We start from the raw sequence: 25682 nt of genomic DNA on the forward strand, positions 1-25682 counted from the left end.
TCACTTTGTCCTGGCACCCAGATTTCACCTGCAGACCAGTGGTTCTCAACCCGGCTGCACAGAATCAGGAGATTTTAAAACACCAATGCCACCCTGGCCAGTGTGGCTCAGCGGTTAGAGCGTTGGCCCACAGACCAGTCCTGGGTTTAGTTCCCACTAAGGGCACGCACGTTGGTTGCAGTTTGTCCCCAGCCCCAGTTGGGGTTGTATGGGTGGCAACCAGTCGCTGTGTCTCTCTCACATCGATGTTTCTCTCTCTTTCTTTCTCCCACCCTCCCTCCTGCTCTATCTGAAGATAAATGCAAAAATGTCGCGGGTGAGGAAATGAATGAATGAATGAATGAATGAATGAATGAATAAATAAAACACCAGTGCCCCGGCCACCCTGAGAGACGCTGGTTCAGCTGGTCCAGGAGTGGGCTGGGCTTGGCAATTTCGCACAGCTTCCCAGAGGATGCTCACTCACAGCCAGATGCTTCACAAAAAACGTTAGTCTTACTGTTCCCAACCTACAGATGAGGGAACAGAGGTACAGAGAAGCTGAACAACTTGCCCTCAGGAACACAGCTCTTTGGTCCCAGAACTGGTGATTTAAACCCTCATCTGCACAATGCAAAAAGTTGACTTGCCCTCAGCTCTTCTCCAAGAATGTCACCTCAACCCAAGGCCAACCCCTCAGGGACCTTGGGCACATCTGCCTCTATTCCCATTGCCTTGACCACCCATCCCCATCACTCTTAGTGCCAACTCTCATCACCCCCCTTTAGCTCTCAGGAGCAAGGCTCTGCTGCAGCGAGACAGCCTCCATGGCTTCCTCCTGAGCAGGTCGGAAGGGCTGGGGCTCTGGTGGTGCTGCCCGCCCGCAGCCACAGCTCTCATCTTGGCAGACCTGACATGTTCTCAGAGCTGCGCAGAGTATCTACAAGCAGCATGCTGTTGGGGAGAAAAACTCAGCCAGCTCTGGTTTCAAATCCCAGCGTAGCAACAAAAATCTGTGCAACGTTGGACAAGACACTTCACCTCTCTCTGAGCTTCAGTTTCCACATCTGTAGCATAGGAATAATGCCACCCACTTCAGGAGGGAGGTTTGAAAATGACTGAGACCACAGACACAGAACACTGAGCAGAGACGCATGTAACGGGGCACCGTGGCGGTGGTAATCGTGCTTATGATCAACCACCTAAGACTTCTTTTCTCCCCCTGAACTTGTCTGTAATTGCCGTGAATGGTGGTTCTGGGCAATTTTCCCTCTTGGTCTCAGTTTTTTCTCCTGCAAAGAGGGGTGATACAACCTCCTCCGCTAGGCTGCAGTGAGGGTCCATGTGGTTCTTTGTGTGAAAACGCTGTAAGTGCAGCCTACTCAGGAGCAAGAGACAACGTGGGCAGAGGCCCCGAACAGGCGTCTGGGGCTGAGAGTGCTTTTCCCTCAGAATAGTGAAATCTGAACAGACTAAAGTGCTATAATGGGGCCAATATAACTTCATAAGCAGAATGTCCTGCCCCAGCCCGGCGATGGCTTCAGTAAGATAGGGCTAACCCAGAGGAGCTGAGACCTGGAACACAGATGCAGCTCCCCATCCATCGCCCCCTCAGGCCTGACCGCAGCTGCTGGAAGAAGCAACAACTAGACAATAATGACAATGGCCCATGGTGACAGCAGTGGGTTAATGATGACCCTCCAAAATACAGGTCCATGCCCTAGGCCTTGGAACCTATTAGTGTGACCTTATTTGGAAGAAGAGTTTTTCAGCTATAATTAAATTAAGCATCTTGAGGTGAAGAGATCATCCTGGAATATCCAGGTGGGAAAGCCAATGACAAGTGTCCCTGTAAGAGACACTGTGAGCGTGGAGGCAGAGACTGGAGTGGGTCAGGGGATGCTGACAGCCCCCAGGGCGTGGGATGGAGAAAGAGGATTCTCCCCGTGAGCCTGCCGACACCTTGACGTTGGACTTCTGCCCTCCAGAACTTCGCAAGAATCCATTTCTGCTAGTTTGTGGTAATTTGTTACAGCAGACAAAAATCGAATGCATTCACTGATCATTTACTATTTGCCAAGCATGACCTAGATTGGGTCACTGAAGACTCTCAATAACCCAGTGAGGAAGGTGCTCTTATCTCTATTTTATTATCGAGGAGACTGAACCGCAGAGAGATTAGGTCATACAGCTAGTAAGCGGCAGAGACGAGATTTGGACCCAGATAGCCTTAGTTCCAGCTGCACAGCCCATCTTCCTAACCAGGACACCAACGGTTCTCAAAGTGTGGCTCCTAGACCAGCAGCGTCGGCATTACCTGGAAGTGGTCAGAGATGCACATTCATAGGCTGCACTCCAGACCCACTGAGTCAGAAACGACGCAGTGAGGCCCGGCACCTGTGCTTTAGCCAGGTGACAGTGCACGCGCATCGTCACCTGCTACACACCGTGCTGCTGAGGGGAAGGTGGCCGGCTGGAACAAAGGCCAGCTCTGGGGAGTCATGGAACAGGCAGAGAGCAACAGGGCCATGATCCAGGCACAGGGCTGGGCGGGACTTCAGATGCCTCTGCCAGGGTCAGACCTAGGCAGGGCCCCAGCTGAGAGGGACATCCTCCTGATCATAGCTCAACTAATGAGCAACATCCCAGCTAGGCTGATGGGAGGCTCAATCCCTAGTTAGTAGATTCCACTGACTGACAACAGGAGGGCCCTAGGGCCTGGGGTGAGGTAGCCAAGTAGCCCCAGGCTGGGGGATGCAGAGAGGCTTGGGAGCCCCAGCCCCAGTCTGGGGTCCTTGGGCGAGGGTTCTGAAGCCGGAGGAAGCTTGTGGTCTCAAGGGAGCTGGTCCCCAGGGAAAGCTTGTCCTAACCAGGAGGAGCCCACACCTCCCAGGAGGATGGTGACAATGACTTCCCTTGTCTCCCCAGTTCCCCTGCCCTGCACTGGGCTTAAGGTGCTTGGAGACTTCCAGGGAAGTCCACTCCAGCCACATTGGAAAGCTGGGCCTCAGGGCGACTCCTTCTAGATGCCTCCAAATGAGTCACCGTCTTACCCAAGAAACCCTGATGGCTGAGTTTCCCAGGAAGTAAGTTTCCCAGGAAGTTCCAATTCCTCTCTACTCTGTTATCTGTTTACTTGCCTATGTCTCTCACTGGCCAGTGATCCCGCCAGGTGAAGATGCATCATATTCTGTTTCATCTCTGTTATCTCCCAATTTCCTTCCCTCTCCCTGCTCGCACAGGGCCTCGCTGGAATGAACGAAAGTGGAGCACTGATGGATGGATGAATGAATGAATAATGCACACATGCATGAATGAGTTGAATGGATTATGGACAAGGGATCACATGCTTGCCTTAGTATAGAGTATTTAGTATCATCAATCACACAGTCTTAGAATGAACGCCAGCTATTGTCACAGTAATCCCACCAGCACCATTTAGTTCAATGTGCACTTAATAGCCTTGTTCTCACCTGATCCCCACGGTTAAGGTGTAACGTAATACAGGTATCCCTTGCTTTTCAAAAGTTTGCTTTACGCCACTTTGCTGCTATGGAAGACCTACGTTAGTGCTTGTTTACACTAACTGAAGAAATCCAAAGAGGACTTTGCTGTTAGGAAAGAAAAGCGAAGCTAGCAGCCAGGGTTTGTTGGGCAGCAGACGTTGGCGAAGTAGTGCACACCCAAGCAGCGAGAGCGGCCCCCCAGCTCCTGCCCCGGCAACTACACAGCATCTCAGGCTCCAGCCTCCACAGCTTTGAACTGTGTCTGTGAACATCTGTGCATTGTCTCCATTTATTTCACACATCTGTTAGCAAGATGTGCCCTAAGGTAACCGCTTCTTCGCTTTACGCTATTTCTACGTACGAAAGGTTTCATAGGAATGCTCTACTTTCAGATAGCGGGGAAGACATGTGTTTATAATCTCACTGGGACTTGATGCTAACTTTTTCCGAGGCTCAAAGCCTCCTCCATCCCTTAAATTGACCCTTAAGCAAAAGGGCTTCGAATGAGCAGCCTTCTGCAAAATGCCTGCCTTGGCTCTCACCCACCGACTGTGTGAGGAGCACTGTTCATGAGCACACCGGCCTCTGAATTCCAGCTGTGCCCACCTTTCCCCTCCATGAAACAAGGATCTGGGTGGGAATGTGAACAACATATGCTTCTCCTTCTCCATTATCTACCATTAGGGTTCTTGAGGCTGGAGGCTCAGCTTGGGCCACTGGGCAAGAGAGGATGGGATGGGATGGGACAGGCCAGTCCTGGAGGTCCCAGGAACAGAACAATAATATTCCTGCTCCTGATGCATCCCCCACTCCCATCCTCACACCCAGCCCCATCAGGTGGGGGGCCCATCATGGTGGGAGGAGTTTGGAAGAGTAATTCTGGCAATCTTTAAGTCTCTCTGAGGCATGTCCTTGGGTGTTTCTCGAATTCTTTTTTTTTTTTTTTTATCCTCACCCAAGGACATTTTTTTTTTTCATTTTTTGTACAGATAGAGTAGGAGGGAGAGAGAGGAAGAGAGAGAGAGGGAAACATCGATGTGAAAGGGACACATTGAGTGGCTGCCACCCGCACGACCAACCAGGGCCGGGGACAAACTGCAATTGAGGTACATGCCCTTGCCGGGAACCGAACCCGGGTCTCTCCGGACCACAGGTGGACGCTCTAACCGCTGAGCCAAACCGGCCAGGGCTGTTTCTCGAATTCTTTGGCATGGTTGACAACCGCGCGGTCAATAAAGTCTCTTAAAGAGTTGCTAACCATATGCCTCAATTCACTCATAACTTACAGCCCAAAAGAATGCAGCCACAGGGGGAAAGAATCCGAAGGGAAAGCCGAGTGGACCTCTCCATTTCCCCTTATCCTGGCCCAGGTGAGGGTCAGCCTTGCCCACGAGCGGCCTCCACAGGCGGACCTTGTCTGGACTTGCCCTGGGCTGGCCTCTGGGAGATGAAGAGGACTCAGAGCCTAGTAGACAGGACAGGACACCCACACCTAGAGCCCCGATGCAGGCGGCCTCACCTGAAGGGTGGCGCAGTTAAGATGGGCCTGGAAGGCTTGCACGGGTGAGCATGACGGAGCCGGCAGAGCACAAGCAAACCCACAGGGCCGGAGGACAGGAGGCAGGAAACCAGGGGGAGATGAGTGGCTCTGGGGGACGGAGCAACGGGACCCTCAGATAGCCTCCAGAACTGCAGCAGAAAGACGTGCGAATCCAGGTAAATACAGGTGCAGAAGTGTCCAGCAACACGCACGGTCTCCTTTCATCTCAATTTGAAAAGGTGGGGACCACTGTTATCCTGTTTTGCAAATGAGTGGACTGACACCGGAGGAGATCAAGGCCACGGAGCTGGTCACTGAGATGGCTGGGACTCACATGGGGGTCATCTGAGGTCCTTCCCAGCTCTTTCTACTCTTCATCACTTTATCACTTAGGAGACTGGAAGGAGGTTGCACCAGCTCTGAGGCCTACAGTCTAACGGGAGTCAGATGACGGAGAGCCTTGAACGTCAAGCCAAGGAGACTAAAATATATGCAGCCGACCACGGTGCCCAGCGGGTTTCTGAGGAAGGCTGCAGCTGACCATTTTAGGAGGCAGCACCACGTCACCGTGCTGCTGCCCTGGCAGTTGGGCCCCTTCCTGCCCCTGCCAAGGAGAGGGTGGGATTGGGCGATCTGGAATGTGGAGCAAAGGCAGTAGTTTGGCAACAGCAGGAGACATACTTTCCTGCAGCGTCTCAGCACTTGGCACGTTGCACCCTGAGCAGAATCAAGCTGCCCTGGGAACAGCCCGGGGCGCCCCAACAGAGGAGCTCCTGTGACTTCAGCCAGGGCAGAGAAGCAGCCCGGGGACAGAATGAGCTCATGGCTTCAGCAGGCACTGTGAAATCCCGCCCGCACTGACCAAGGTTGACGGAGGCCTGGAGAGTCCTGGTGACCTTCAGAGCTAGGAAAGACTTTGGGAAGCACCCAGTCCAATGTCCCCAAGATGAGAAAGCCGAGGCCCAGCCTGATGATGTGACTCGCTCGAGCACCGTTGTTATGTCATGTTCCCGCAGCTGTCTACTGTCCAGACCGCTCTCGCCATCGCCCGGGGAAGTCGTGGTGTGGGAGAGGGCTTGGCACACGGCAGGTGGCTGGCATGGGAATGACTGCGTTTGAGTCTGCAGCGGGGCCTGTGGGCCACACATACGGTGTGGGGCACAAGTGGGTTACAGCCGTGAACGCGAAACACAGAGGTTATTCTTGTATTATTATTAGTTATTGTGTTATTTTCCATACAAACAACTGTAAGCCGACTTTTGCCCCACCCTGGAGAGGAGCAGGGACATCGGGTGGCTTTAAAATTTGTCCTACAGCTGTTACCAGACTCACTGCTGCCTTCTACCAACTTCCCTATTCAGTGGTGCCGAGACCTGCTCCCTGCAGGGCGGCGGAGCCCGTTTGGCTCTGAAGTGGGATTTGAGTTTAAGGAACAGCCGGGACAGATGGTGACCCTGAAGTCATATTTTGAAATAGGCTAACCCTTGTTTAATCTAGATGAAAGTACTTGACGGCCTCCAAATGTTCGCTGGAGGAAGAGCCTGTGACCTCCAGAGCGAATGCCCAGGAGGCGCCCTGACTGGAGACCTGAAACCGAGGGTGACTTTGCGGGGACCGGAGGAGGACAAGCCTCGCCCAGCAGGTGCAGTAGAAGGAAGTGGGATTCTGCATCATGCATGCAAGTCCTTGCTCCAGTTCTTTAATGTCTCTGAGCCTTACTTCCTTTATCTGGACACAGAGATGACAATACCCAGCTTGCAGGGTGGTGCAGGGTCGTGTCAGGTGCTGAGCACATCAGGTTCATCCATTCAGAATTCATTCACAGATATAATCAAGCACCAACTACCATGCGCCTGGCTCTGTTCGTGTGGGAGACTCATGGAAGGACACGACAGACGTGTCCCCTGCCTTCATGGCATGGATGGTCAAATACTGAGTTCCTCGTCCCTGGCTGGGCTGAAAAATCACCTGGGCTTTTGAATACTGATGCCTCGCTCCCAGCCCCGTCAGCATCTCTGCGCACAAGGCCCGGGCCACAGCATGTTTTAAAAGCTCCCAGTGCAGCTGCTGTGCAGGAGGGTGGGGCTGGTGGTCTGGGAGAGCTTCTGCCCCTGAATGCCTGCTCTCTGCTCTGAGCACCCCTCCGGCAGTACCTGCCGAACGCCTCCCACAGCCCAGGAGGCAGGACCTCTACCACCCCTGTCCAGATGAGGAAACCAAATTGCTCTTTGGGGCAATTTTCCTAAGTCACAGAGCCAATAAACGGAAGAACAGGACTTTGAAGTCCATCTGATGTTTCCAAAGCTCGGCTCTCAACACCTGAGAAACCCTCAGCTCAGGTGAATTCCTTCTCTGATCTTTCCTCCCACATCCCTGAGAACGGAAAAGACTGGCAACCCATCTATGGTCAGGCAGCACTCGGGAATTTCAGGGCGGTGCGATGCCACCCACTGGACACCGGAAGACCCAGTTCTTCTACATGTTAGCTTGTGCCTCTCCGCATGTCCCTGGTCTCTCTGAGCCTCCACCTTCCCGTCTGTGATTTGGGAGCGTTAGAGTAGAGGAACCTGAGAGCCCAACATTTTCTGGGTCCTCAAGGTTCCCAGTGGGCTTTGATGGGAGTGAGGTGTTCGGGGGATCTTTGGGCCTTGTCACAAGGGAGCCCTAGGAGCCCCCACAGTCCAAGGTGCATGAGCGGTGAGCTGTGCCTTTCCCCACAAGGAGCCACTGTGCAGCGCAGACCACACCGGGTAGGAGGCTGCCTCCAACGGGCGATTCTTAGAAACCTGGAACTTGAGTGAGACCAGCCAGTCCCCACATGTATATTCATGAGCAGCATTTTCCACATTCCACCCAAGCTTCCCAGGCCAATGCGGCCCACTTGTTTATTCCTGAAAAGGTGATGGAGGTGGAGAGAGGGAAACTTCCTGTAGTCATGAGCACACACGTGTTCACCCAGCTAGCATGGACGGAGCACCTGCTCCAGGTGCTGGGGACCCAGCAGTGACCGGGGAGTCTGTTCTCTCAAAGTTCTACTACAGGAGCGTTGGAGAGTAATCTCCATCTTGTCAGTGACAAAAACAAGCAAACAAACAAACAAACAAAAACATGAATAGCCCTTCAACACACAAATGCACTAGATATTTGTAGACAAAGAAAATGCTTATACAAGAATGGGTTCTGGCACCCGTTGCAAAAATTCTGAGCCTCCCCTACAAGTGGAGGACCTCGAATTTATATAGAACATGATCTCCACTAAAGCATCCTACCATCTGAGAGAGAGGACCCTCTACCTGAGGGCCGGAGTCTAGCCAAAGAGCGCCCCAGAGCTCAGAAATGTAATTAAAGCCTCCTGCTTTATCTTTAAAAACACTTAAATTGAGCACTCCACACTATATGTGTGCTGCTTCTTTTAATATAAAAGTGTTCTAAATTATTCCCCAGTTGTTACCCACCCCAGTTGTTACCACCCACCGAGTCAGATGGACACAGAAAATAAACAATGTGGCTTTGTGGGTCTCACTGTGTCCGAAGGGGGGGTGGAAATGAGCCACCTGCTTCCCACCATTTCTAAGGAATTGCTCTCCTATGTAAAGACATGTAAAAACTTCCCACCTGAGTTGTTCCTGCAATACCTCGTTTCTGTTCCTTGGTGAGAGAATTTTACATTTTGTTTATGGATCCACATGCTCCCTGGAATACAGAGATCCAGACAGACAAACATCTTAAGAGATAACATCCTATTTAGACAAGCCTTAGAGCTGGTCCAATCTCTTTGCTGCATAGACAGGAAGACGTTTTCCAAAGCCAAGGCTAACTGGAGCCCAATAGTAGAGGGCAAATCTTAGACTCCCTGCCACCTGTGACCTTCAGGACCTCTCAGCGGAGGCTCTGGGGGCTGAGGTCAGACCAGAGACTGCGCTGGCTCAGGGCTCTCGCTCCAGCTCTGCTTCCGTAACGATTTGCTGCAAGTCTCTTAAATACACGTCTTTGTGCAACACCTGGAGCCCCTGCATCCCCACTGGAAGCAATTTACTGTCAGATAAGTAGCAAGAGGAACAGGGCAGGAAGCAGCACCCAGAGGCCCTCAGCCAGTGCATCTGGGCTTTGAGCACGATGCTGGACCCCAAGGACTGTGGAAACCAAGACGCTTGCCAGGACCAGGCTCGGGAAGCAGCTACTGAACAAAGGTTCACTTCCATCCTGGAGACCCCCACTCCCAGCCTCCCCTCCCTCACCATGCTCAGGCCACACACAGGCTGTCGCTCTGCTGCCTCTGTCTGGAACATTCCGCTCCTCTTCCCACCCACCAGCCCCACCCCGCTCCTCCACACCTTCACCCTCCACATCTCATCATTAATGCCATCACTAGTGCGGGAGGCCTTCCTGACACCCGGTACAGAGTAGAGTGGCCAGATGTGCGCCTTCATGGCTTCTTCGTAACACTTTTTACCATTTATAAATATTTACAGCTGTTGTACGATCCTTTATCTAGTATCTCTGTCCCCCATTAGACCGTAGGCTCCACAAGGGTGGGAACCACGTCCACCGGCTCACTGTGGGCCTGGCACATGCCACAATGCCGTGGACAGAGAGAAATTAAATAAATATTTAAGTGAAAGTGAGTGAACACAGGGACACATGAAAAACCGATCAAGCCATGACCGGCAGGATGGCCATGTTTTTTAGCCAGAAACGTTGGGATTAATCTTGTCCTACCCACCCACACTTGCAAAATCCTGTTGAGCGATATTTCACTTTCCCCACATCGGACCGTAAGCCTGCTTGTGTGCCTCCGGCTCTGTCTGACCCAGGGCCCCCGCACTTAGCCACGTGCCTCAGGCCTGCATCTCGGCTTCCACGTGCACACAGCACCGGGCGTCTGGGGAGGTTCAGATTCTGATACAGCAGGTCTGTAGCAGGCTACCTACTGGAAGGTCGGTGACTCTAAACCCCAAGTGCAAATGGCATGGTGCCGCCCTGCCTGTCCTCGGCAAGGTGCACCTGCATGGAATTCTGACACCTGATGGAATGAGCCAGGTACAAGCAGCACTGACAGAGGCCACAGGAGGGTTTAGGGACCACGCCTGTTAGCCCTGAAGTTGAACCTTGTTTCCATGGCTGTTACCCTTTATTGAGGGTTCACTGGGTGCCAGGCACGGTGCTAAGAGCTTTGGCATGATTTCATGTACTCATCACAAGAGCTCTGAGATAAGTACTATTATTATCTCTACAGATGAGGAAACTGAGGCTAGAAGAGGATTAGTAAATCATTCAAGGTCACCAGCTAAGAGGTGCAAAGCCTGGAACCAAACCAGCTCTGTCTGACCCAAAGCCACGCCACAGAGCCTGCATGTCCCTGTTCTGCGTGCTCATGCGTCAGCAGGGCCTGGGTAACGTGCGGATCTGATGCAGCAGGGCTGGGTCAGGACCTGGGACCTGCATTTCCAACAAACTCCTGGGCGATGTCGATGCTGCTGGTACAAGGGACCACACTCTAAGCAGCAAGTTTCTAAAGGAGAAAGAGAATTTCAAGAGAGCAGGGAGCGTATTCCAGACTGTGGGCCAGCACTAGCAAAGGCTGGGGGAAGGGAATGTACTGGTTCAATTCAGAGACTAGCGAGGAATCCCTGTGGCTAAAGTCAGAGCATGGGGAGCGATGTGAGGACAGGAGAGGCCTCGAGCTCCAGCCCAAAGAGAGTGGGGTTTATTGCCCTGTGATAGAAAACATAGGAGGGCTTTAAGGGGGGGGGGGGGGGCATCACATGATGGGACCTGTGTTTTGACAAGCAGTCTGCAGTGAGAAGATGTGCTAGAGACAGAGAGAGAGGAAGTCCTATTGGCGAGGGAGTTGCTGTGATGATCCATTAGCGAGCATGACACAGGCGGGCAAAGGGACGGAAGGGACCGCCAGGATGCCACAGACACAGCAGCGGCAGAATCGATTTCTTTGAAACAAACCTGCAGCCCTCTTACCAGGTGCTGAACGGTTCTCACCACTCGTGCAGCAGAGCGACGCTGCCGAGGTCACCAACGTGGACGGCAGATACAAATGGGTGCATACAATTCCAGTGATGTCTCCAATGCTATGGAGACATGGGGCCCGCCCATCACTTCTGCCAGTCCAGCCACTCTCTGTGGTGAGACAGCACTTACTTTCTTTGCAGATTAAGTATCTGGAAGTGACTTGGTCAAGCTCCCACGGCCCAGCCCGGAACCCCAGAATCCTATCTGTGGTTTACTAACCTAGGTTAGAGAACTTCCCCCAGCAGAGAATATAAAGACATCAGCTGTAATCTGATATCAGCCCACACTTGCAAACACCAAACAAAACCATTCTATTTCTTAAACTGGAAGCTCATATTCTAAAAAAAAAAGGGGGGGGTAGCCCCTGAAATGGAGCCATCTTCTCTAGGCAATTAAGCCTAAAATAAAATTAGAAAATGTGTCACATGAAAAAACTCTGCAGTGAGAAATGGGTTTTCTTTCCCTTTATTTTGTTTCTGTGGGAGAATGAGCAATTCGGCATTTTAACTAGACAGCGGGAGGGAGCATGTGGTCTCTGCTTGTACCAAATACACACAGTTGTTGGACACAGTTGTGAATCCTGACCGTGGCCTGGGACGTCAGTGGAGGATCTGAACAGGGCTGAGCATTGCTACACTGAATCACTTCTCCCAACTGCCGCAGATTTGGCCAAACTGAACTCAGGCGACCTGGAATGTTCATGCTGACCGTGCTTTTAGAGTTTACCTGGTCCCACCGCTTCATTTTCCAGATGGGGAGCTGAGGCCCAAGACAAAAGAACAGGGGAACGTCACAGCTACACCTTCACTGGGTTATTCATTCAACAAACACTGCTCGAGTACCTGCCAGAGCCAGGCACGGAGCTAGGTGCTGGGGAAACATGGAAAAATAACCCCATTCTGGACTCTTGGGGTGGCTCTCCCCCCATTCCAGCCACTCAGGGCTGGGTGGTTTGAGATCAGGCTGTGAGGAAGGGTATTCTGGGAGATGAGGCCAGAACAGCACAGTGGTGGTCTCCAGAGGGTCTCAAACATCATGCGAAGGAGTGTTGAGATCGGTTTGTGTGGCTGCTACGACAAATGGCCACAAATTTAGGACTTCCAGCAACACAAATGTATTTGTGTTCCGCAGGTTAAAATGTATAGTTCCGCAGGTTAAAAAAGTCCAACACAGGCCTTATTGTGCTCCTTTCTGAAAGCTTTTAAGGGAAAATTCTTTTTTTTTTTTTTTTGCCTTTTCCAGCTCCTGGAGGCCGCCCACAATCTTTGGCTGGTGGCCCCTTCCTCCATCTTCAACACCAGCAAAGAAGGCTGCACAAGTCCTTCTCACATCGAATCACCCAGACTTCCTCTTCTGTCTCCCTCTTCTACTTTTAAAGACTCTTGTGATTACACTGGGCCTACCTGGGTAATCTGGAATCCCTACCCTCTTTTAAGTTGAGCTGATAATCGATATGCATCCCATCTGCAATATGCAACCCTAATTCCCTTTTGCCATGTCACCTAACAGTCGCAGGTTCTGGGGATTAGGATGTACACACCTTTGGAGGTCCACTGTTCTGTTCACTAGAGGTGGGAAGCTTGGGAAGATGACAAAGAGCTCCAAGAAGGGGTGACAGCTTCTGAATTGGTTTTACGGTGCTGCTCCAACTTCAATGCGCACGGGAATCACCAAGGATCTTGTTAAAATGCAGATTCTGATGTATTGGGTTTGTGGGTGGGACTGGAGATTCTGCATTCCTACTGAGTTCCCAGGGGGTGTGGGTGCTGCTGGTTGGTGGACCACATCAAACAGCAGGAAGCTAGAAGGTTACCGTGGCTGCAATATGGGGGATGGGTTATAGGGTGGCGAGAATGGAGTCTGGGAGACAGACCCGTGTGCTGAAAATAAAGACAGAACTCACTAAAATTGTGTGGCTGGAAAGGGAGAAGCAGCTGCCCGATCCGACTTCAGATGGAGTTCTGTGTGTGACATTGTTGAAACTGCATGAATTTAGGTTCTGTTTGTCATCAGCGTTTGAACTCTGCGCCTCTGTTCTATGGGATGGAGTGGTTGGAACTTTCCAACACCGGAAAAGCATACCTTCCTTTTTCTTTCACGACATGTATTCTGTCCCCGACCTGTGTGTTAATCCAGCCCCGCTCTCCGCCCCGCTCTGACCTCTCCGCCACCCATCGCGTGGATGGCTGCGGGTGGTCTTCCAGCGGGGCCAGAGGCACTCACAGACTTTGCTGTGGTCGAGGGTTCATAATGCTGGGTTTTCACTAAGATCTCCACAGTCTCGGGCTCTGAATGATTCATTCATTAATGATTCAAATGCTCATTGTATCCGTTTAATGCCATGTCAGATGTTGAGGAAGCATGGATAAATAAAATAGGGTTCCTGCCCTCAAGGATCCCACAGTGATGTGGGAGCAGAGAGGGAAGGAGGTATTGAACTGGTCACCAAGTACAGGCCTGACACTTGTCCTATTACTCCTCATGGTAGAAATGATGTCCCAGTACAGATAAGGAAGACAAAGGAAAGAGAGGTAACTAGCCCTAGGCTGCTCGACAGGAAGTAGCAGAGCTGAGATTTGAACTCAGGAGACCTAGGTTCCCAGAGCTCATGCACATGAGCCCTACTCCTTGCAACTCCCTCTGGGGTCCAGTGCCAGCTTGGCCACTCACCCGTGTGCAACCATGAACATGGATTTTCTTCTTAGGGACTCGGGACTGCTACCGTTGAAAGGAAGCTATTGGCCTGCATTGGCTGCTCTCAACCCTGGCTGCACCAGGGAAGCACACCGGGAGCTTTCAAAGCCTGCCATCACCCCCAGAGGGATAATTAAGAATCCTGGAAGGGGGGGTGGGGAGGGGCAGAGACTGAGCACCAGGTTCCTTTTGAATCCCCGAGGTGATTCTAGGTGCAGTGAGGGCTGAGACCCACCAAGGTCCTTGTGACCTGAGCTCTTGCATTCTAATCTCCTGAATCCTCCTCTTACAGCTCTTACCACAAGGCACATGCAGAATGGATGGATACAACTGGGGGGTGGGGAGAAGGGAGGAAGGAAGCCCCGGCTCCACCCAACTAAGGACAATTTAGAGCAGTAATGCTGGCACTGTCCCTCTAGCTCAGTGTTTCTCAATCTTCCTAATGCCGCGACCCTTTAATACAGTTCCTCACGTTGTGGTGACCCCCAGCCATAACATTATTTTCATTGCTACTTCATAATTGTAATCTTACTACTGTTATGAATCGCCATTGGAAATATGTGTTTTCCGATGGTCTTAAACGACTCCTGTGAAAGGTCATTCAACCCCCAAAGGGGGTCTAGCTGTTATTTTCTCCTTTCAAATGAGAGAAAGGAGCAGCGGACACAGGCGGGATGAGCTGGGCATTCCCACGTGCTGTTGTGGGGAGCACAAGTTACCATTGCCTTTCCAAAGAATGCAACAAAAGCCCTAAACATGGGCAAGCGTGAGACCCAACAATTTGTTTTAGGAATTTGGGCTAGGAAATAATCACAGAAATGGTCAAATACAGAGCTGCAACGATAGGATCAGCACAATAGTGTTTTCATAATAGCCTACAACTGGAAACAGCCTAAAGGCCTAAAAGGGGACTAGTTTAATTATGGGGCAGCCACATAATAAAATGCTATTTCAAGTACAAAGGATGTTAGGGAAGAATATTTAATAATGTCCCAGGGGAAGTGCCTAGATGGTTGTTAAAGGGGAAAAAAAGCCAAGCAACAAAATACAATGTACAGAATGATCCATTCATATTATAACATGCGTGCATATTGAGGCACGAAAAAGAAACTTGAAAGATGGCCCACCAAAATGTTAGCAAGGTTTATCTCTGAGTCGTGAGATTACATGTGATCTTTATAAATCCTTTTTTTCCTCCTGGGTTTTTACAATGACTATGATTATCAAAAATTTTAAACATTGTTGAAAGAATAAATCTCTTCTTTCAAGGCTTGTTTACCTCCCTCCCCGCCCCCATCTTCCAGTGGAAATGGGTCCCTGCTTTGGTACTGCAGGGGCTTGTCCACACCTGCATTAGGACACTCAAGCCAGCTGCTGCACCCCGCTCTCTACTGCTAGTGGGGAGTCCCTCCAGGAGGGGCACTGGGTCTCAAGCCACCCCACCACCCACCCCAGGGGGCCTCAGAGAGTGTAGGTAGCCAGGAAATACAGGAAGAAGACAAGAATCTATAATAGTAGCCAAAATGCACATGGAAGACAGTTTTGAAGATTTCAACAGATGTGCACTTTGGGAAGAAGCTTAAGACCTTTTGGTGGTGGAAGGGGCTTTTTAGGCTGGGCCCCATTTGAGTCTCTCAGTGATGGTATGAGTGACTCCTGGACAGACCTAAGACAGGGCTGCCCCCTGCAAGCCAGACCCTAGCCAAGCTCCCCAACCCAAGAAGGGACCCCTCAGTATCTGAGGTCAGGAGTCCTGGTCACTTGAGAGAGACAGCAGGACCCTCAGAACAGTTTTCTGTCCTGCCCAGTCCTTTAAGACACCCATGGCATACAGTAAGTGTGAAATGATTTGGATCAGATTAAATTGGGTTGGGTTGGGTTGGGTTGGGTTGGGTTGGGTTGGGTTAAATTGAGTTGAGTTCTATTGGGGATAAGGGTTGCCTGCACTTTCTAGGTAATCAAGGTCTCATGTCTCCCTCATTAGATCTTTCCCAGGAAGAGGTCTGGACCTTCTCCCAGGTTCTATCCTAACCCAACACGTTTTCTCTCTCAAGTTGGAGTGGAACCGAGGAAGGTGATCAGTCAGCAAACCTGGCTCCTCCCAACACTTCTGACTCGTCTCAGCTGTAGTCTGTCTACAGCAACAGCTCAGACCCCACAATCTGCTGCTCTGGCTTTGAAGCCTTAGGTGCTCATTAGTTCTCTTCACTGCGCAGTGATGTCTTCAGGTGACTCTTACCGTCAGAGTGCCTCCCTTTTTATAACCCCCTTGGCACTGCCACCGCAGTGCTCCCCGTATCCAAGCGTATCCTGACCTTATTATGTGATCAATCACTGTATACTGCAGAATTTATGGCTTAATGAAGGAGGCGGGGGTGAGTTCCCTTACCAGATTTTAAAACCTTAGAAAGCAACAATTATCAAGACCATGTGGATTAAAACAAACAAACAGCCCAGCCAGTGTACCTCAATGGATTGAGCATCATCCCATGGACTGAGAGGTCCTGGTTTGATTCCTGGTCAGGGCACATGCTCAGGTTGCGGGCTCAATCCCCAGTAGGGGCTGTGCAGGAGGCAGCCAATCAGTGTTTCTCACATTGAAGTTTCTATCTCTCTCTCCAAAAAATCAATAAAAACATATTAAAACAAACAAACAAACAAACAAAAAACCACATATGCACAAAAAAGCAACCAGTAATATAGAGTTTCCAGGGAAAGAAAGTCTATCATTAAAAGAAAAAAGTGTATGTGATAACCAGAAACAGCAAAATGATGGAGAAACAGCTCCCATTTTAATCTGTATTTTGGGGAACCCAGTGTACCACTTTGGAAAAGAACAGACTTCAAATTACACCCTAATCTATGGTCAATTTTAAATGGATCAAGCTGTAGACATTAAAAGAAAATGGGAAAATAAGTCCATCCATTTAGCTAGCAGAGAAAATATAAATATACAATGTTTAACAAAACAGAGGCTGTCAGGAATAAGTGGGGATGAGCTAGAAAATTTGTTTATACAATTAAGTGGAATGAAAAAAAAAAAGAGTAAAATGACAGCAGTGTAAACTCAAGCCTAACTCGTTATGAAGGTTATTAAAAGAAAGAAAAACTAGCCTGGCCAATGTGGCTTCAAGTGGTTGAGCATCGACCCATGCCCCAAGTGGTTACTGGTTCAATTTCTGGTCAGGGCACACACCCAGGTTGTGGGCCTGATCCCCAGTGGGGGGCATGCAGGAGGTGGCCAGTTGATGTTCTCTCTCATTGATGTTTCTATCTCTCTCTCCCTGTCCCTTCCTCCTTCTCTCTAACATCAATCAAGGGGAAAAAAAATTTAAAAAAAGAAAAACTAAAAGCTCAATAACATCCCTTGACTCCTCAGTTATGACCACCCCACAGCTGGCAGAGCTGTAGAAGAAGAGGGATGACCTACATACCCTGGAGGACATGGTAAACTGGCGCACTCTCTCTAGACCACAGGCTAGACCTACCCATTCATTCCTTCTTTGATTCATTGACAGACTTTGCCGAACACCCTCTCTGCCAGGCCCTGTGTTTGATCCTGGGATTCAGAGGTGGACAAGACCCAGTCCCTGCCTCATAGAACTTCCCATGTAGTACGGGAGACAGACCAGTAATCAAAGGCCACGTCTAGTCTGAAAAGCCCTATGACTGAGAGATGGGTGGATACAGCATTAGCCCAGAGAAGAAACCCAACACGCCTGGCAGAGGAGGAGGGCTTCCTAGAAAGAAACCTTAAAGGATGAATAGGATCTGCCAGGTGGGCAAGGGGAAAGGCATTCTCAAAAAGGGACCAGCCTCTACAAAGACACAGAGGTTGAACACTGCATACCTCATTCAGAAATCTGCCAGTGGTTTGGTGTGAGCCCAAGTCCGGAGGGGCTCTGTGCGAGTGGAGACCAGGAGGCAGGCAGAGGCCAGAGCAAAGGGGCCTGCTGGGGTAAGGAGCATGCCTCCATCCTAGGTGCGGTGAGGGCGCAGCCTGAGCGATCACACTAGGGAGGGGCATGGCTGAGTGTGTTTCTAAGAAAATTCCAGCTAAGTACATAAGAACTATCCAACTACTTCTGTCTGTGCTGGGTGAGTCTGTTTGGGAGAATATCGTCAAAGGAAATAACCCCAAACGAAAACAAAGGCCAGCCCTGGCTGGTTTGGATCAGCAATTAGAGCGTCGGCTCAAGGACCAAAGAGTTACAGGTTCGATTCCAATCAAGGGTATGGACCTCGTTTGCCGTTCAATCCCTGGCCCTGGTCAGGGTCCTGTGGGAGGCAACCAGTAGATGTGTCTCTCTCACATCGATGTTTCTCTCTCTCCCTCCCTCCCACTCTGACTAAAGATAAATGGAAAACTATCCTCAGGTGAGGATTTAAAAAGAAACAAAGGCCATTTATTTGAAGATGTTCCCAGCAGTACAGTTTCTCATAATAACAAAATGGCCAAAGTCCAAGTGACCAACTCCAGACAAATGAGACATGACCGAACCCCCAAGGTGCTCCCATGGGAAACAGAGATGAATAAATGTATTGACAGTACAGAAGGGGACAGCGGCTGGGGCCCGGAGAGAGAGATGAAGGGCTATTGGGGGGTAGTGATGAGAAAGCTCCTCTGGAGAGATCCAGGGAAGGCAGACTGGAAGAAGCTCCATGTAAGCTGGTAGGTAGGATTAGACCTTCAAGAGTAAGGGAACATGAGAAAATGTGCTCTAGACAAGGAGACTAGTTCACACCTGTGCAAAGTCAAGGAAGTTGCAAAATTCCAACTATACATGGGGAGCTCTGAGTGCCAGGGATTTTCAGTCTTCACTTTGCTGTAAAACACACAACTAGGACCTGAGGCTACCACTAAGATGACTGTAATTTCAAAAATGGAAAATTGCAAGTGTTGTCAAGAATATGGAAAAATTGGAACCCCTGGACACTTCTGGTGAGGCTATAAAATGGTGCAGCCACTGTAGAAAATAGTTTGGGAGGTTCTCAAAAATTTAAGCATGGAATTACCTTATGACACTGCAACTCCCCCTTTAGCTATATACACGACATAACTGAAAACAAATTCTCAAACTAATCCTTGCCTACAGATATTTGTAATAACACTATTCATAATAGCCAAAAGGGAAAAACAACCTAAATATCCCTATGAATGGAAGAATGAACAAAACCTTTGAGGTATATCCATACAACGGAATATTATTCAACCACAAAAAAGAATGAAGTACTGACACGTGCTGCAACATGATGAATCTTGAAAGCATTATGCTAAGTCAAAGATGCCAGCCAGACACAAAAGGTCACGTATTGTATAATTCCATGTATGTGAAATATCCAGAATTGGCAAATCCATAGAGACAGAAAGCAGTTTAGTGGTTGCCAGGGGGTGGTGACGTGTGCAAGGGAGAACAAAAAGTAACTGCTTAATGGAATTAAGGTTTTCTTTTAGAGTGATGAAAACGTTTTAGAAGTAGATTTTAAAATCACTGCAGGAGGGGGGAAAGGAGAAACATCTGTAACAAAAATAAATTAATAAAATTGCAAAAAATAAAAAACACTGCAAAACATTGTAAATGTACTAAATGCCACTGAATCGTACACATGAAGATGGTGAGCTTTATGTTATGTGAATTTCACCTCAAAAAAGTAAATCAGGATATCCAAATGTCCAATAAATATATGAAAAGGTAATCAACTTAATAATCAGTAAAATATAAATTAAGACTGCAGTAAGATTCTAATAGGTACCCATTAAAAAGGTTGAAATTAAGCCCAGTGACAAGACCAAGTGCTGGCGAGTATGCTAAAAAATGGGGTTCTCTATAATGAACACAATAAGCTGATGAACAAAATAGACCCAAAGACATAGAAAAGAGTAGGGTTCACACTGACAAACCTCAGGGAGAGGGTTGAAGGGAGGGAAGGGATAAACCAAAGAACTTATATGCATATATACACAACCAGTGGACATAGACAACAGTGCTGTGGGGGGTGGGGACAGGACTGGAAGAAGGGTGTCTAGGGGAAAAAAGGAGAAACATCTGTAACAAACATAAATTAATTATTTATAAAAATGTGATGCAATAGAAATATTGGTTTGTTAATTTTAATTTGTACAGTCTCATTATTATAGAACATTTTAATTTAAAAGTGGACAATAATTTGCATCTTGTTTTTTGATGGATATTGCAATTGTTTCTAATTTGGTATATTATGAACAAATCTACTATAAACATATGTATTGCTACACATATGCATCTGTATGACCTCTATAGTAAGCTAGAGGGTAAGAATGGGTTAACAACAGCAACTGTAACATGTCTGGTAAACTCTTCTGTTTATTTTTTAAACATACATTTTTTTTTCCTGAACAATTTGATAGTAGGTCCCTTATATAATATTCTTTACTCCTTACTACTTTAGTATTTCTTTCCTAAGAACATATATTAAGGGCTATAATTTCTGAGATATTGACAAGATATTACCCAGAAATTTTCCAAATGGATATTGTATATGTATTCCCACCAACAGAATTCCTTTCTATTCATGTTTTCATAGTATATGAGAGTGAGAGTCAATGTATACATGCTTAATCCATTCTGGTCATTATATTGTAGCAATTCATTATGGTTTTAATTATATCATTTTGAAAACTAATAATGTTGAGCATGTTTTAATAAATTAATTGGATATAATAGTAAAAAAAAGGGGGGGGTGTCTCAGACCAGGCTGGTGGCTGTGTATCTCTGAACAACCACAGTGGAAGACAATCCATGCACTGTCTGTTTGGTTGGAGGATTTGCATACCCTGTTAGTCAGCACTCCACTCTTAAACATAGAACCACAGAAATGTGTGTGCATATGTACCAAAGACATGTACAAGAATGTTCACAGACATACTACTATATCAGCCCAAAGTGGAAAAAAAAAGATTATTGAAGAAAAGTGGATAAACAATGCACATGGTATTAATACAGTGGAATATTATACAGTAGTGAAGATGGGTTAAATACAGCCACATAAAACAGCATAAATGAACTTAAAAAACTTAACATTCAGTGAAAAAAGCCAAATACCAAAGAAAACATCCTACATGTATCAAGTTCAAAATCAAGTAAAATGGAACTTTAGAATTTGGGGATACATGCTTAGGTACTAAAGTTATTTTTTAAAAGCAAGGAAGTGATCACCATGAAAATCAAAGCGAGTCAGGCTGATGTGGCTCAGTGGCTGAACGTCGACCCATGTACCAGGAGGTCGCCTGTTCAATTCCTGGTCAGGGCACATGGCCAAATTTTGGACCCAATCCCCAGTGCGGGGCATGCAGGAGGTGGCCGATCGATGTTCTTGCTCATCGATATTTCTATCTCTCTCTCCCTCTCCCTTCCTCTCTCTCTAAAATCAATAAAGAAAAATAAATGAATAAATACATAAATAAAAAGGAAATCAAAGTGATGGTTGCCTCTGAGGGGAGGGAGGGAATAACACAGCCAAAGGGCACAAGGAGCTTCTGGGGTTATGTTATTTTTTCACCGGTGATTTGTAGATGTTCGTACTGTGAGAAATAATTGGACTATAATTTTTTTAATCCTCACCCAAGGACATGTCTATTGATTTTAGAGAGAGAGGAAGGCAGAGAGAGAGACCAAGAGAGAAACATCATTGTGAAAGAGGAACATCAATTGGTTGCCACCAGTTCACCCCATGACTGGGGATCGAACCTGCGACGTAGGCATGTGTCCTGACTGGGAATCCAACCCACAACCTTCTGGTGTACGGGATAACACTCCAACAAACTGAGTCACTCAGCCAGGGTGGACTGTACTCTGTGTGTGTTCTTTTCTGAATGGATGTTATAGTTCACAATCAAACACATTAAAGAAAAGTAAATAATTTGCACATATTTGCATTTTATTATCTGGAACAAATGTCTTGTGACACTACCATCCCTGTCCTCACAACAACTTCATCTTCTGAAATAGAGGGTATTCCAATAACACTGTAACTTCACTACTCAGCCATGACCCCTTAGGGACACAAGGATAGATGTGGGGTGGCAACGGTCCCTTTGACGAGGGTCTCTTTAAACTGGGTGGGCCAGGAAACCCTGAGACGCCTTAGGACTTCGGAACTCTGCTCATCTGAAGGCCAGAGATAATAACAGTCCCTGCCCACCTCCCAGAGCAATTGTGAGGACTGAATGAATGAAGTATGAATGTGTTCACAGCTCTGCCTGAACATGTGAAGGGGTTTATACGTTTTAGCCTAACTGAACTACACGCAAAATTTGGTTTGCAAGAGGATATTTCACATGTCCAGGAAGATCCGCTTCAGAGTCCCAAAGGGACACCAAATACCCATCATTGCAAGTGACCCTACCCAGCCCTTTCAGCTCCTGAGGGTTTCCTGGTACTCCCTTTTTACATTATGGATGAGAACAGGATTTCCTTCCTCTGTGTTAGAAACCACAGCCCTGACCTGACATTCAGGGATCCAGCCTACAAGTGCAGGAGAGAAAGAAACACCACAGTGTCTCTCCCCAGAACCTTCTTCCTCTGGGGGGCAAGAAATGCAGCAAAGTTCACCGAAGACCACAGAACCTGCTCTCTGCTGCTGAGCTGGCAGTAACCTGTATCACATGCAAAATTGCAACGTTCCAACAGGGGCCGTGGTGCCGAGAAGCCAAAACTGGGCTTCAGCTGCCCTTTGATCTGCAAGAAATGCCAGGCTGCATGCTTTGGCAGGAAAAGCTGTCATCAAGTTTGGGTCTCGCTCCCAAGGAGACAAAGGTCTGGACTGCCCCAGGCTTCCTCCAGCACACAAAGAGTTAACCAAGGCCACCCGCTCAAGCTGTTTTCTTCAAGGAGACAGAGTTGTTCCTCTCCCACACCTCTATTGAGGCTGTGTACTAATCTCCTAAATCCAAAAGGAATCAGAGATGACTGCTGGAGAGCATAGTTCTCCCACAAAACTGCATGGAGCAAGGAAGGACTGGAGCCTGCACATCTGGGCTCAAGTCCTGCCTTTGGACCGGCTGCTTCCTAAGCCTGTTTCATCCTCAGTGTCCTCTTCTGTCAAAATGCCTGCACTGCTTTCTAACACAGCTATGGCAAAGATCAAGCCAAGAATTCTATCACTTATTTTCCGCCCAGGATATGCCAGCATGTGGAAAGCATGTTATTTCTAATATCTCACTTAACCTTCACCGCATCCCTAGGAGGTAAGGTGGTTTAATTATTCCCCTTTTTCGAATGAGAACATTGAGGACCAGAGAGATGAAATTTATTGTCCAAGGTCACCTAACCTAGGCACAATTTGAACCCACACTGCCTGACCCAACTTAGCAGACACCTATTTTAACTAATGCCCCACTATCCATCCAACTGCCTCTGGGTCCAGGTGGGAAAGGTGAGCCTTAGGGTACAGAAGAGCCCAGATGCCCTGGTTCCCAGCCCGTGGCTCTTCCCATCACTCATGGAGCCACTGCCGGTGGATGTGACTCCCTAGGTAACTCAGCGCTGTTAGGCACCAGAGCAATTCAGACCCGTTATTTCTTTCCAGGCAAAGGCGCCAGGTGTCTCTGCCGGCGGTCATGTTTCCGCACCTGTACAGGGAGGACACCAGACCTGCCCTTACAATGAGCTAGGCAGCACGCACGAGCTGGGCGCGGGCGCTGGGTCCAGCGAACCGTCCCCGCGGACCCTCGGGTGCCCTCGCTGTGCTTCCACAGTCCCTCTCTGCCCAAGACTGGAGGGGCTACTCCTAGCTTAGACATCTTGGGTGCCCAAACAGCGCTCCGTCCGCCCGGGCTGCCAGGACTCCCTTCCACCCCCGGAACCCATGCACTGCCCCGGGAAGCCGCGGCAAGACCGCCAGTGCGCACGGAGCGGCGAGAACTCCCTTTTATGTCCAGGAATGAGGCGCGCACTGCAGCCGCGCTCGCCGCCAAAACCAACTTCCCCCGGGCGCGCAGACAGCCGGTGCCATGGTCAGCCCGGGTCGCTTACCTGTCTCGGCGTGGGTCCGGGTAACAGAGGAGAGAAGCGCGGAGACCCAAAGCTGCCACAGCAGACACCAACACTGCCCGTTCCTCCTGCAAGAAGGGGCCGAGTGAGAGAAGGGGAGGCAGGCGAGAGGGGCCGAAGGGTCCAGGGCGCGGGACGCGTCTTACCTTGGCGCCATCTCGCGGGTCTGCCGATTGCCGAAGGCGCTGAGCCGCCGAGCCCCGCGGAGGCGAAGGGACGCTTCGCGCTGGCCGCCGCTCGCCCTTCCTGCAGGGAACAAAGGCGGCGCTGGGCAGTGGCCACGGCGGGCAGGCTCCCGGCTCCCGGCCCGCGTCCTGAGTCACCCGCGCTCTGAAACCCGACTCCACCGCGCCCTGCGCTCCCTCGCGCGCCGCGCCCCACCTCGGGCAGCGTTGGCGCGCTCCCACCCCAGGATCTCCCCACGCCCCTTTTCCCTTTCCTCTGCCTCGCGCTCCCGGCCGCCAGTTCCACCCCGAGAGGCATTAACTAACCTTCGAGAAAAGCCCCGAGTCCGACCCTGTCTGGGAAAGCAGAGGGCTCTCTCACACCCTCACGTCTGGCCCTGCCCGGGCTGCTCCTTGGGCAAAGCACTCTCCATTCGCACGCGGGTCAGTGGAATCCTTTCAACGGCCCAGGGAGGCTGCAATCACTGTGATTTTGACAAAAAAAGCAGGCTCAGAGAGGTGATGCCAATGTCCCAAGATCACACCGCTGGATTGAGCGCTTGGCCACTGTGCCCTGCCCTGCATGCATGACCCAGGAACCTACTGGAATGCCCCGGAGTAATCCAATTTGGACGACGTAATTGATACATATAACTAAATGCAGCAACGATAACCCTAATAAAAATTGTAAATGTATCTAATATTCCAGTTTTTTCCCTCTCTATACTTTGCCTGTACCCCCAACCCCCAAGTATAACCTCGCAGGAGGGCAAGGGTTTATATTTGTTTTGTTCTCTGCCTAAAATAGTCCCTGGTAGTAGGAGTTGCCAATACATAGGATGAACAAAGGGACACAGTCTTAGGTAAAACATCACTCCAGGCTCTGTGATGAGATGTTGAAGAAATGAATCAGTCTCAGCCTCCCCAAACCCTCCACGGGTGTGGCAAGGGGGGGGGGGGGCGGCACAGAGCAGACTATCCCACTTGCACAAAGCTTAGCACAAGGCCTGGCACTGGTGAAACCCCAAATAGTGGCTTTTTGTTGGGATGTAACTACCACCATGCCCAGCAGTGTAAGGTCTTAGAACTAGAGGAAGCAACGCGGAGGCCGGCTGAGACCTGGGCAGTTCTGAAGTCAGGCAAGCCCCAGGGGTCTTTCTTCCTGAATGCACCAAGTAAGCCATGGTGGGTTTGGGCTCTGTGTCAGTTCCTGGTTTTCATTTGGTATCGGGTCCTGGAGGGAGAGTCACCATCTGCCAAGTGAAAGGTAATTTGAATTAGCCTCGCAGAAGAGATGGGATGGGCATAAAAATGGTAGCTAACATTTATTGAGCGCCGATTATGTCCGAGGCCCTGTGTTAGATGCTTTGCCTGTGTTATCTCATTTAATCCCCACAACAGCCCTGGAAAAGTGGTACTGTAGTGATGCTCATTTCATAGATGAGAAAGCGGAGGTTTAAAATGAGCTCAAACTAGTGCATGACGGGTGTCAACACCCATGCTCTTTGCCACTCATACTACCTGTCCAAGAACAAGAGGATTAGACCCACTCCCCACCCCCAAGAACAAAATCGCACTGGAGACACAGAACACTCAGGCATGAAGTGTTATTGCCACCCAGGCAGTGAGGACTGGAAAGGGGCTCTGGGCAGGGGGTCAGGAGTCTGGCAAGGTCTGGTCCTAGCTGTAGAGTGACGTTGGGCAAACCCTGCCCTTGTCTGGTTTTTTATTTCTTTACCTG

The 25682-nt window shown here is 49.4% G+C and overlaps 1 protein-coding gene across 1 annotated transcript in view; it reads right to left on the reverse strand.

Annotated features, from left to right (window-relative positions):
* The window catches only part of COL15A1 (collagen type XV alpha 1 chain), a 96496-nt gene extending 72562 nt beyond the window's left edge, over positions 1 to 23934 (reverse strand). The window contains exons 1-2 of the mRNA XM_036261764.1: positions 23924 to 23934; positions 23760 to 23845 (exon numbers count right to left, since the gene is read on the reverse strand). Of these exons, the coding sequence (XP_036117657.1) occupies positions 23760 to 23845; positions 23924 to 23934 (97 nt within the window). The remainder of the gene's footprint in view (positions 1 to 23759; positions 23846 to 23923) is intronic.
* Positions 23935 to 25682: the final 1748 nt, after the last annotated feature.

The sequence above is a fragment of the Molossus molossus genome, unplaced genomic scaffold (genome assembly GCF_014108415.1).
Source record: "Molossus molossus isolate mMolMol1 unplaced genomic scaffold, mMolMol1.p scaffold_m16_p_14, whole genome shotgun sequence".
Classification (NCBI taxonomy): domain Eukaryota; kingdom Metazoa; phylum Chordata; class Mammalia; order Chiroptera; family Molossidae; genus Molossus; species Molossus molossus.